Source organism: Macrotis lagotis, chromosome 1 (assembly GCF_037893015.1).
Source record: "Macrotis lagotis isolate mMagLag1 chromosome 1, bilby.v1.9.chrom.fasta, whole genome shotgun sequence".
Lineage (NCBI taxonomy): Eukaryota > Metazoa > Chordata > Mammalia > Peramelemorphia > Peramelidae > Macrotis > Macrotis lagotis.
This window is the reverse complement of record NC_133658.1, coordinates 366,737,276-366,751,394: the sequence shown is the minus strand read 5'-3', so window position 1 is coordinate 366,751,394 and position 14,119 is coordinate 366,737,276. Positions and strand designations below refer to the sequence as shown.

At 37.2% G+C, this 14,119-nt stretch overlaps 1 protein-coding gene across 7 annotated transcripts in view; it reads right to left on the bottom strand.

Annotated features, from left to right (window-relative positions):
- The window catches only part of ABLIM3 (actin binding LIM protein family member 3), a 164,920-nt gene that overhangs the window by 44,694 nt on the left and 106,107 nt on the right, over positions 1–14,119 (bottom strand). For all 7 annotated transcript variants that reach the window (XR_012473739.1, XM_074212371.1, XM_074212366.1 and 4 more), the window contains one exon: positions 8,045–8,132. Coding sequence is in view for 6 of the 7 variants with exons in the window: in XM_074212371.1 (XP_074068472.1) it covers positions 8,045–8,132 (88 nt within the window). In the remaining variant the exon portion in view is untranslated. The remainder of the gene's footprint in view (positions 1–8,044; positions 8,133–14,119) is intronic.

Sequence of the window (14,119 nt, the reverse complement as noted above, 5' to 3'; positions counted from 1 at the left end):
TTTTTTTATTATTTCTACACACATAGATACCTTAGGTACATATATATGTATATGTATACATATACCACACACACACACATACATACATATATATGTGAATACACAGATTCTGTTAGCAAAATATTTTTTAAAAATGCTCATGGAGGGTGGCTAGGTGGCATAGTGGATAGAGCCACTGGTCCTGGAGTCAGGATGACCTGATTTCAAATCTGCTTCAGACACTTAATAATTACCTAGCTGTGTGACCTTGGGCAAGTCACTTAACCCCACTGCCTTGCAAAAGCTAAAAAAAAATGTTCATGGACCCCAGGTTATATACTCTTGAGATAGGTAAAAATAAAGCTTCTACCTGTTAGCTTCCAAATGGGAGCTCTTGAGTGGAAAACAGCATGAAGTGGAAAGAATCTTAGATTAGTAATCATTAGGCAGCTAAGTCTTTGGTCTTCCTCACTGGATGTGGAACCTTGGACAAGTCACTTCATCTCCATGGATTTCAGTTTATTGAACTACAAAATAATGTACTAAATGAATGGCAGAAGGAGTGGAAAGATGGTTGACTTTGAATTAGAGAAGACCTGGGTTCAAATCTTGTCTCAGATACTCACTAGATATATGTCTCTTGTTAAATAATTTCTTTGATATATAATTTCCACATCTATAAAATGAACATCATAATATCAGATAATAACAGCACCTATCTCCCAGGATTATTGTGAGGATCCAAGGAGATAATGTAATTAAAATACTTCATAAAGTATTCAATGTGAGTTATTTTAATTATCATTATGATGTTCTCTGTGGTACCTTCCAACTCTTCATAGTCTATGGCTCAGTGTCCCTTCTACTTCTAGACTACATAGTATTCTTTTTTTTTAAGCTTTTTTTGCGAGGTAATCGGGTTAAGTAGCTTGCCTAAGGCCACACAGCTAAGTAAGTATTAAGTGTCTGAGGCCGGATTTGAACTCAGGTACTCCTGACTCCAGGGCAATTACTGTATCCACTGTACCATCTAACCGCTCCCTACCTATTATTCTTATCAATAAATACATTTCTTGAATTATATTTGTAGCTATTGACTGAATATATAATTGAATTTTAAATGAAGTTATGTGTGTGGTTAAATGTCAGCTTCAAGCACAATGAGAGGAGAACATTTAGTCTAAGCGTTGAGAAAGACATCAGAGTTCTTTTAGTGCCTTTAACCTCATTTTCTAGATGAAGAAACTAAGACCCAGAGAAACTAAACTAAACAAGTTTTCATAGATGCCATTGTAAGTAGGAGAACTGGGGCTCAAACCTTGTCTCCTTGTTTCCTTTCCATTCATCCCCAAGGTCTTGGATGAAATGATTTTCTTTCCACTATTGGGAATTGTAGTGTGGGTCCTAATGCACTGACAGTGAGAGGTGCCAATGATGGTCACGTGTACTGCTCCTGGCAAGGACAACCCTCCCTGCCACCCACACAGCCCCAGAGCTGGCATGACACTGACAGATAGCCAGGAATACTCAGCCCCCATCCACTGGGAATCAACTCTGCTCCCCTAAGGCAGAGTCTGGGACAGATGAACTCTATATGTGGGGGAGGGATAGAGCCCTGTAATTATAGCCCCTCTATCAGAATCCAGAACTGTTGGGTTTATTAGGTGACAAACCCTTCCTAAATGCAGGGAAGAAAACCTCCCACCCCCAAAGCTGTCTCTGGGTTAGGTTTGACACTGGAATCTTGCACCCTATTATAAAGTCAACTAGCTAAATTGCATAGTTTAACCCTTTCAGTACCTGATTCCATCAGGAGTCAGTATCACCATTTTTCTTTAGTACTCAGATACCTAGGACTCAAAAAGTAACAAGATGGATAAGACCAGGAAAGCTTGGGACCTGGAATCAAACACTAGGATCATGCTGAGATTAGATTCTAGAATGTGATTTAAAAAAAGTTCAAAAGTCAGGTAGAGAAGCAGGGATAAGGAGATGTGAACTAAAGAGAAATTTGATTCTAGGACTTGATTTTTTTTTTTATTTTAGGTTTTTGCAAGGCAGATGGGGTTAAGTGACTTGCCTAAGGCCACGCAGCTAGATATTTATTAAGTGTCTGAGGCTGGATTTGAACTCAGGTACTCCTGACTCCAGGGCCAGTGCTCTATCCACTGAGCCCTAGCTGCCCTCAGGACTTGATTTTTTTGTTTTTGAGAAAAAGACAGGAGTTAGCCAAGAGCTTTTCTAAATTGTCTAATCTCATACCCTAATCTTATGAATGAGGAAGCTGAGGCCTAGAATGGGAAAGTCTTGTCCAAAGTTATACATGCAATTAATACATAGTAGAGCTGAAATATAAACCCAAGATTTCTGCCCCATCCTCTTTCCATTATAAATAATATGCTGTCCTTCAGTTTGCTAGAAAAGTAAACCAAGTCTTCCAACTAGAGTGACCTTAGCTGACTGATTGATTTTCCCTACTTTCTTGAATTTTGCCTAGGCTTCCCCCATAAATAATAATGGCTAATGTTTATATTGCATTTTTTTGGTTTGTTTTCTTTTTTTTTGAAAGGCACACAGATAGGTAATTATTAAGTGTCTGAGCTTGGATTTGAACTCAGGCTTCCTGACTCCAGGGTTGGGGCTCTATCCACTGTACCACCTAGTTGCCGCCTAGGTTTTTTTAAGATTTGCAAAGCTCTTAATTATCTCATTTGGTCCTTCCAACCACTTAGTGAAGTAGGGGCTAATATCTCCATTTTTACATATGAGGAAACTGACTGAGAAAGGTGCTGATCTTCCCAGGTCATACAGTTAGGAACATAGGATTCAAACTCAAGTCTTCCCAATTCCAACCAAGTCTAGTACTCTATCCCTATCTACTGTTCAACTTAACTCTCTAAATGATTTGGTTTCATCCCTCTTGGCCCCTTTGTACCGACTTCATTGTCCTTAGCTACATGAGACTGACCTCCATGAAAGAGAGTTAGAACATGAAACTTAACTATATGAGTGCTCCAGTAGCCTTCAAAGTTTAGTTATTTATGTGATAAGCCATGAAATTCAGAGGTCAAGGGAAAAGCATTCAGGATATTAATCCATTCAGGGAGACATGGAAATCAAATGTGAGAGTAAGAAGGCAGCACATTGCTGCCAATGGTCCTCAAATGGGCATCCATTTCTCCTGCTCTAAGACTTCCTGTTGAGATCCTATAAAAAGAGGAAAAGCCTAGACCTCTGGTCTTGTATCCTTTAAAATGTACATTTGTATCTTTTATTGGCAAAGCTGAGTATTTGATAAGAAGAAAAATAAGAGAATTCCTAAGGCCTCACAGTGACAAAGTAGCACTACTCTAGGGAATCTAGCTCCTCAGGTGCTTTCATTGGGTTATTGCCTGATATTGTTACTTCTTGCTCCATAAATCTGGGAAAGTCTTATGTATTGAGTTGTACTGAAAATGGCCAGAGGACTTAAGTGTGTTGTATACTCAGTGATTAGAGGATTTGACTTAAGATCATTAACATCTGTACCTTTGCAAAGATAATCTCTTGTCAGAGATGATAGGGTTCAACTCAGGAAGGTCAGAGTTCAAATCAAACTTTGGTTACAGTAAGCAATTTCTCTCATCAGCCTCTATTCCTCTGGGAATAATAATAACCTCTCAGGATTATTGTGAGTTTATATTTCATCTCTCTCTCTCTCTCTCTCTCTCTCTCTCTCTGTCTTTCTCTCTGTCTTTCTCTGTCTCTATCCATCTATCTGTCAATCTATCTACATACAGATATTTATAAAGACCTTTACAAAACTTAAAATATAATATGAATGTGAATTATTATTGTTATCATTCTAACATGTCACAATTCACAGGAACCCAACAACCATCAGATGAGATACCTTAACATAAGGCAAACCAACCTAGGGCAAGAAAGAGCAGGTTTCATTATAATCAGATTTGCTTTTCCCATGGTTCACAGCATTCGTGGGTGGAGAGGGGACTTCATGGAGAAGGGTGAAGGAGTGAGTGGAAACAGATGTTTACCCTTGAAAACAATTTTTTTTTCCTCCAGTACCTGGAATTGTCCCCCATTGTTCCCATACCATTGCAAATTCAGGAAGAGCTTTTCCTGTGAGTCTAGTCATGGGAGGTTGTGGGGAAGTGAAGCTCACACAGGAAGAAGGGGAAGAATCATAAAGACTTCATGGTCTAACAGCCTGGTGAAATAGAAAAAGCAATGACTTTATATGTGGAAGGGTGGAAGTAGCAGTGAGACAGATTTCTGTTGCATGTAAAGAAAGCTATTAGAACTCTCCAAAAGTATAATACACTACATGTGTAGGTAGTGAGGTTTCTATTTTCAAGCAGAGGCTGAATGAGTACTTATGGGGGGAGGGCTTGTAATAGAAATTCCTCTTCAGGTACAACACGGTCTAGGATATTGATATATTGACTTAGAAAATCACAAGATAACATTATCTAATTTCCATCGTATTTTTATTTTATGTATAGTTATTTATTTCTTAATTATATTTTAATCTGGTTTGGGTTACAGTAGAGAATATTACAGGTCTTTGATCTAGAAGACTTCCAAGGTCCCTTTGGATGCTGAGAGGTTCTGATTCTTAGATAATTCAGTTTCATCTCCCATGTAGTATTTTTTTAAGGGCAGCTAGGTAGCAAGTATGGATAGAGTATCTCCTTGAATTCAGAAAGACCTGAGTTCAAATCCAGCCTCAGATATTATGTGTGTTAGTGTGCCCTGGGCAAGTTACTTAACCCCAATTGCCTCAACAACAACAAAAAGAATGAAAAGAAAAAAGCTGAGGAAGATGAAGTGACATGCCATCAACATTGGGACTTGAATCAGAATACAAGAATAAACAAAAAACCCTTTTAGCCTATCTAATTCAACCCCCCCCCCCTTAATTTACAACCCCACATTTTACAGAGGCCTCTCAGGCTAGTGGTGTGCTGGTAAATGATTAACAACCAGCTCTCCACAGGGGGAAAGTGTTCACAACACTCTTTTAAGTTTTACACTAAAAATGCAATAATCAGTCCCATCATTCTAGTTTGAGTTGGCTTTAGGACACTACTGTATCTTGGTCTCCTTTTTGTTAATTTGCCCAATATCATGCAGCAAGATTTTCAGTCATTCCAGTGTTTGGAAGATTCTGAAACTCTAATCATTAAAATTCTTATGTTGACTCTCAATCCCTTTCAAAGATTGATATAATGTCAAAGTCTCAGTGGTCAAAGGACTCAGTGGTCAGCTGGCCCAACCCACTTCTAAATAGGAGTCCCCTCTGTGACACAAGTGACAAAGTATTCATTCAGCCTTTTTCTGGATGCTTTTTCCTAGGGTAGAAGATTATTAAAAGTCATGACAAGCACATGAATTGAATTTGAGTGAGGGGTTGTAGTGTCAAGTCACCAGCCTCACCTTCTCCTCTAGACTCATCTGGGTCCAGTAGCCAGATATGAATCATGATGACTGGACTTGGCCCTGGATGTGAGGTAATCAGGATTAAGTGACTTGCCCAAGGTCACACAGTTAAATGTCAAGTGTCTGAGACTGGATTCAAACTTTTGCTGTCCTGACTCCAAGGCCAATGCTACATCCACTGCACCATCTAGAGGCTCATTAAGAGGAAATATAGCATGAAGATAGAAGATCTGCCTTGGCATCAAGAAGAGCTAAATACAAATCCTACCTCAGACCTGTACTGTGTTGTTCTATGGTCCTCTAATCTCTGGGTGTCTGAGACAACTTTTTAAGGCTACAAATTAGAACTGAATTATCAATGTGGGTTAGTAGAGAGCTTCTAGACCAGGAATTCTTCACACAAATGAAATCACAGGTTGGATACCATCCTTCACTATCCTTTCTTGACTCCTCTCTAACTCCCACATAGACACAGATGTTATGAAATTGTTCTTCTGTTAAGCTAAATCTACCTCTTTGTAGCATTTGCTCATTGCTTCTAGTCAGGCATTTTAGGCAAAATGAAAAAAAAAAGTCTAATTCTACATCCATGTGATAGCCCTTCAAATATTTAGAGAAAGCTATCATTGGTCATCAATCAATCATCAAGCATGTATGAAGGACCTACCAAGCACTAGTCTGTGAGATAAAGAAATAACAGTGAAATGGTCCTTGCCCTCAAGTAGCTTACATTCTTTTAGGAAAGTGACACATTTAAATGTAGTGATAGGGAAAAGGACAGGACTTAAATTTTCTGTAATATAGGAAATTCCAAAGCAAGGAAAATCCTTCTACCTCTACCTTTCTAAATCTTTTCTTCCAAATAGTACACACACACACACACACACACACATATATGTACTATTCTTCTCCCCCCCCACTCCTCCATTTCATATAGTCTTTGTTTTTAATAAGGTATGCTTTTTAAAAAAGGTTCTATTTATTTAAGGCATTGGGGTTAAGTGACTTGCCTAAGGTCATACAGCTAGGCAAATATTAAGCGTCTGAGGTCACATTTGAACTCAGGTCCTCCTGACTCCAGGCCAGTGCTCTCTCCGCTGTGCCACCTAGCTGCCCCAGTATACCTTTCTAGTGTCACATTCTAGTCACAGGTGTTATCCCATTATGAGTCAGTGAAACCTTCAGTTTGCTTCTATATATCAAGTTCTTATCATCCACCCGTTTGTTGACTTCAACAGAAAGAAGTTTAATTCTTCTTTTTCCATTTTCAGACATTTGAAAATATGGATTATGATACTCCTCAGACATGTACTACACACTAGATGAGATATAAAGAGGAACAAGGTCCAGTCCCATCCCTCAGAAAGCTTACAGTGTAGTAGGGAGGATGAGACATAAGCATGAATAGCTCATACAAAGGAGAATATGATTGGAACCAAGAGAGTTTCCTCCCATATAGGTCCACAGGAGGAAGTGGTGGCCAGAACGGCAGGCAGCTGAGAAATGTTTGCATCTTGGAGACAAAGGCAAGGACAAAAACAATACGGGTATATGCTGTTCCATCATCCAAATTGGACCTCTAGCAACTATGCCTCAGAGGAATTAAGTCACTTGGTACTATCTTAGACCATGCAGCCACCTCTCCTCCAGAGAATTTTTTGCCCAGTTGCTCTGTAAGAGTTCCTTCCCTCCTTAGATTCCTTGTTCTGATAATTTTATTAAATCAACACTATCATTACCTCTGGGGTGGAGAAATATGTCAGTGAATAAATATATTTTTCTACTTACTATTTTCCTAACTTCCATGACTATAATTGCCTTTGTTCACCAGTCTAGATATCTATCTATCTATCTATCTATCTATCTATCTATCTATCTATCTATGTCTGTCATGTGTGTCTGTGTGTCTATCAGAATGTCTCTCTCTCACTCTATCCTTCAACATAGTTTCATGTTGAAAACTGACTATAGATTTCTTCAGTAAGGACACTGTATAAAATACCATGATAAAGGTATAAGAAGGATCACAGGTTTCTCTTAAATTAAAATATATATATATATATATATATATATATATCATATTTGATAGAAAATATCTAACAAACAAAATTGAATTTAGCTTTCTGTCTGGTCTTTCTTTTAGAAGTTAACTATCCATCCTTCTATTCCATCTATCCATCTGTCTATTTGTCTATCTGTCTATCTAGTTAGCTATCTAGCTATCATCTATATTCTAATGGGGAAAGTAGTATAGCTATCCTTTATCTAGCTATGCTGCTTTCCCCATTAGAACAAAAGCTCCCTGAGGGCAAGTCTTTCTTTGTATTCTCAGTGTCAAGCACAGGTCTCAACATATAGTAAGCACTTGATATATGCTTTTCCTTTTATTTTTTTTGCAAGGCAATGGGTTTTAAATGACTTGCCCAAGGTCACACAGCTATATAATTATTAAGTGTCTGAAGTCAAGTTTGAACTCAGGTCCTCCTGACTCCAGGGCAGATGCTCTATTCACTGCATCACCTAGCTGCCCTCTCATTCAATCAGACACACACACACACACACACACACACACACACCGAGCTTCTGTGGCCCTCCCCTTCCTCTGTCCTCCAGATTTACATACCTGTGAGATACATCTCTTCTCCTTCTGTGAACATCTGCTGGCAGCGGACACATCTGGCACATGCTGGGTGGTAATGTTTTCCTCCTGCCTATGGATATAGGAAGATAAAAGTGGGCTTCAAAATGGTGCAGAGTAGCTGATAAAAAGGGCAGCTGGAACCTCTTTTGTGTCCTTCATAAATGAGTTGCTAAATATCTCAGACTTCTTAGATAGACCTGCCTTTAAATAAACAAGAACTATCCAGGAACACCTCACTAGTTTATGGAACCCACGGCAAATTCAGAATTGCTTTACCCAATGGGCTTTTGTGTTACTTATCTGGAAGAAGAGTAGACTCATCTCCCTCATGCCAGATCTGGTCAAATACTATAGCTCAACTCACAGGAACAATGGTTAGAGAATTCTGAATTGGATTGGACCTTCAATTATCTAGTCTGATCAATTCATTATACAAAGGAAAAGAGGTGATTATTCAAATGTCATAAAGATAATATACTGCAGAACTGGGACTAGAACCCAGGTGTCCAAAAACCTAGTTCAGTACTCTTTCCATTGTTCTTCCCCAGCATTATTTTAGAGAAAAAGCTGAAGATCTCCAAGATGAGAGTAAACCCCCCTTTTCCTGGTAAGGCCATATTTCAGATGATCAGGATTGCCAAGGGAATAGAAAGTCCCTGAGAAAAGGAACCCAATAGGGACACACAGTACTATTAGATTATTTCCTATTTCCCATGGGACACAAGTGATGAGCTTGCCTTTATGGACTATCATGTACAACTTCATGAATTTAGAGCAGTAGTTTTTAGAGTTTTTGTCCTTTGGACCTCTTTATACCATTAAAATTTATTTAAAACTCCTTTGCCTCCAAATAATTTTTATTTATATGGGCTATTTTACTATGTTATAAATGAAAAATGTCTTAATATCATACAATTAGTTTTGATGTCACAGAACCACTGAAATGATCTTAGAAACCCTAAAGAGTTCCCACATACATGGAAAAGCACTGCTATAGAGAATCCTAGAGCCAGGCATCATCTTCCTGCAGAAAGAATACATTAAAGTGGTTGAAATAGAATATGCTTGTAGATGTCTCCTTTGAGTTTGGAACTAAATATGCCTATTACTAACAATTGTACACAGTTATTTCTTTTCTTTCATAACATTAGCCCCAGGGATTCAATTCAAAAGGTCATAGATTTGGAACTGAAAGAGACTTTAGAGGTAATTTAGTAAAACTCTCATTTTAGTGATAAGGAAAATGAGGCCCAGTTTATATGACTTGCCCAGGTCACAAAGGTGTTGAGTCCTATAGTTAACAGGGAATATGAACTCATATACTCTAATTTAAATCCAGTATTCTTTTCACTGCATCATGTATCCTTAATATTATATATATGTGTATCTACACACATACACACAGACCTATAATGTATATCTATTTACATGCATGTATACAAAATATATACATGCATGTATATATACTCCCATACACACTCAGAATTGTAACTTACAGCTTTTTAAGAGTACCTTTTCAGCATTTATTTGACTTTGTAACAAATTACTTTGAGTCTTTTGATTGGACCTGGCACTCTAATCACTGTACCACCCAGCTTTCCTAGGAACTCTGGAATCTCATGTCAAATCCCATTTGCATCAGTAGCTCAAAACAACAATTATATTTTAAAAGTATATTTTATGGCAATATTATAAAAACCCACCAGAGAGAGAGATGTTACTCTTTTCATTGTAGGGGAGTGATGAAGCAATAATGGGCACAATACTAATGGCTCAGCCAGATGGAGAATATGAATGATGCTTTCTAATGAAAATAAAAAAATTGGATAGGAAATTTTAAACCTGAAATTCCAACTGCATGCCATACTATTAAACTCCTCATCTCATGCTTCATTTGTGAATTGAATGTGACCTTGGGTTCTAAGAGGTTATATTAGAGAAATATAATTTCCAGGAGGCCCTACCAAACTGGAAAGGCTATGAGTATGGATCTAGTGATACTGCAGTCATTCATGGAGCAGACAATAAATGCAGAAAGGTTCATAACTAGACATATGGTGATCAGGTGATGATTTTTTAAAAAAATTCCCGTTAAAGTCTCAGTTTTTAAAGACATTAAACCAGAGGTTCTTAAACTTTTTTGGTATCATACATAGACCCTGGTGAAACATTGGAGAATAATATTTTTAAATAATGGAAGAAAATACTACATTTTAATTATAAGTTAGTGGAAGGATAATATAGATTCAATCTTTTTTTGGTTTTTTTTTAGGGCAATGGGGTTAAGTGACTTGCCCAAGGTCACACAGCTAGGTAATTATTAAGTATTTGAGGTCAAATTTGAACTCAGATCATTCTGACTCCAGGGCCAGTGCTCTATCCACTGTGCTACTCAGTTGCTCCAGGTAGAAGATATATATATATATATATATATATATATATATATATATATATATATTCAAATTCACAGATCTTGCCTAAAATCTATTTTTATAACTTTGAACCCCAATAAATGGATTTATGATTTATTAAAGTGGAAAGACATTGTGATTTGTATCAGTGAAAGAAATACTTGTATAATGGAAAGTATGATTCCTTAAAGTTTGTCTTCTACTACTTACTATCTGGGTAATCCGGACTATAATCTGAAATGTAAATGAGGGGGTTGGGTTAGATGATCACTAAGGTTCCATCTATCCTTTCATCTATCTATATATCTATCTGATTTTATAAGTTATAAATGAATATGTATATAAGCTACAAATACATAGTATATTATAAATACTATACATATAATATATACATTCATGTGTCTATATGTATAGTACATATATTATATATGTATATAATATATACTTTGTATTTGTAGTTTTAATACACTGTAGCATATGTTCTAATATATACTTAATACATATAATATATATAAAGGCTACATATATATATAATATATATAGTGTTTTTGTCACTTTATAGTAACAAAATTTCATATATATATACATATATATATAATATATATATGTATATATATATAGAACCTCATTGTTTAATTATCTAAAACAAAAAGATCATAGATTTAGGCCTGGAAGAAACCTTATAACTCTAACCCTCTCATTTTACAGAAAAGAAAATTGAGGACTAGAGAGGTTAGATTATCTAAGGTCAATTGCCTTTTAAATCTTGTTATCCTTATCACTGTCTCATCTCCCTCACCCTGAATGACTTCTTTTCTGACTGTGTTTCCTGGTCCTGACTCTCTAGTTCCCTTTTAATCATGACGTGGAACAGATAGTTTAAAAAATGTATACTGTTTATATTTTTGAGTAAAATATCATGTTTTCCATTCTTAATTTAAAAATTAGATGAGTCAAACCTATTTCTCAACCTTTCCCCTTCTTTCTGTAGACATTTGAGCATTCACAACTAATTATTGATATTCTACTATGAATTTTGTCATGAAAGAGCCAAATGATCTTGGACAAGACATCTCAACTGTGTATTATATTATCAGAGTTATGTAGGGACCTGATTAAATTTTAGATGAATCAGGTTCTTCTCCTTTCTCTTCCCACCCCCCATTTTCTCCTTTCCCTTCCCCCATCCCTATAAATGACATTTCTATAGTATTTTAAGGGTTTAGAAAGTGCTTTCCTCAAAACAAGGAGAGGAAGTAGGCAGGGCAGGGATTATTATCTCCATTTTAAATATGAGGAACAAGACAGTGGGAAAAATTAAGTTACTTGGCTAGGATATTGTTGCTGACTAGTGAAAGAACTGAAATTTGAAAGCAGGTTTCCAGTTGGCTGTCAAAACCATAATGACTACACAAGGAAGTCAGAAAAGATGGAGAGACAGAGAATCTGCTTGACTAGCAAGGACTCAGGGAGTCCTACTCAGGGAGTACCATTTAGTAACGGACAAAACCATAGAGATGAGAGAAAGTGTTAGGGATTGTGATTTGAGCTAGAGGGAACAGGGCAACAAGGTGATCCCAGGCTGACAATGTAGTTCACAATACTACTGAAGGACTTTGAATGGTAGGGCCAGGAAAGAGTTTGGCATAGTAGAGAAAGCAGTATGGTGCAACAACTACCACAATAAAAACCAGTGTGTGTGTGTGAGGTGTCATAAAATGGCATTAGCATAGAGTTTGGATTTGGAGGAACAGAAGCACAAGTATCTACTATCTGTATGAATGGAATAAGCATTTATGAGGTACCTACTATGTGCCAAGTTCTATGCTAGGCATCTTACCAGTATCTCATGACCTTAGACAGGTCATTTCCTCTGTTTCCTCATCAATAAGGGAGAAATTTAAACTCAATGAGTTCTAAAATCTATAGGCATGATATTGATATATATATGTATATATACATATATATGTACATATATACATATATATGTGTATATCTATCTATCTATCTATCTATCTATCTATCTATCTATCTATCTATCTATCTATCTATCTATCTATACTGTGGTTTCAGAAAGCTAATGTGGGGGTGGCTAGGTGCCACAGTGGATAGAGCACTGGCCCTGGAGTCAGGAGTACCTGGGTTCAAATCTGGTCTCAGACACTTAATAGTTACCTAGCTGTGTGGCCTTGGGCAAGCCACTTAACCCCATTTGCCTTACAACCCCCCCCCCCAAAAAAAAAACAAAAAAAGAAAGCTAATGTGCCAAAGTGCTTTGTTTTGTTAGGACACCCTTATAAGGAATTCTGAGGATATCAACCAGAGTATATTAATTACACTATTTTGAAAAACTGTAAATTTTAAATCCTAATCAAGTGCTCCATTCTTTTGAATAAAGCTGGTTTTTGAATTGACATTAAGTATTGACAATGAATTGACAATGAAGCAATCAGCAAATGTTTATTGATGAGAGTCAGGTAGCCAAGTAGTGATCAGATGGTGAAAGGAGGGAGGGAGTAGGAGGGTGACTGGGCCAGAATTCTGTTCTGTTACAGCATAATGTATCTCTGGCATAAATCTCACTTCTCAACATGAGTTTAGGAAGTGCAAATTTACATACACCAAGTAATATTGTGGGGAGAAAAATAAGTATTGAAGTTGTTTGCTCTAGCATTACACATTTATTCATTATTTCAATATTTCTCAAGATCTTTGATTTCATCAGGGTGATACTACTCAACCCCCAGGCTCTCTAAAATTTAGTCTATAATATTAATTGCAACTGACATTTATCGATAGCTTTAAGGGTTACAGAATTCTTTGTGTACATTATCTCATCCTATCCTCATCACAATAACCCTCTGAGGTTAAGTGCTCCAATTGCTATATTCTGCACTTTATAGGGAAAGAAATTGAGGTTAAGAGAAATTAAATGACCTGCCTAGGACACACAGCTAGTAAACATCCAGGCTTTTAGGATCAATACTCTATGTACTAAGTAGCTGTAGGCCACTTCTCTAAATAGTACTTTGTGAAATATGTCTAAAAATGTCACCATCTAGAGGTCAGTCCTTAGGTGATGAACCTCTTCATTCTGCTTGGCTCCGAGATTTCTCTTAACCTGGGAGTGTTTGTTTCTTGTGGGTCATTTGCCCTTCTAAGTTTCACACGCAGGTGGTAATCTCCACCAGACCTGGGAGTCAAATCCTTGGCGACCTTGAAACCAAGATTCCGGGCAGAATATTTCAATTAACCAGTCCATTAGGGGAGTCCAGAGAAGCCAGAGTGTTTGGAACTGGGGCCTGTGGGGTACTTTGAACTTGGAACTTGGAGCTGTACTTTCTCTACAGGAAGGTGTTAAACTGCAGACTTCCCTTCTTCCCATAGGATGAGGTGTGTGTGTGGGGGGAAGTATTAAACTCTACATGTTAGAGGAGTAATTTTGTATATGTATATATGATAAAACTTTTTGAAGTAAATATTCCTCTTAAAAGGCAACTAGATGGTGCAGTATATAGAGCACTGGGCCTGGAGAGAGAGGAAGACCTGAGTTCAAATCCTGCCTTGGATGCTTACAAGCTGTGTGACCCTCAACAAGTTAACCTTAATTTTTTTCAACTATAAAATGGAGATAATAATAATACCT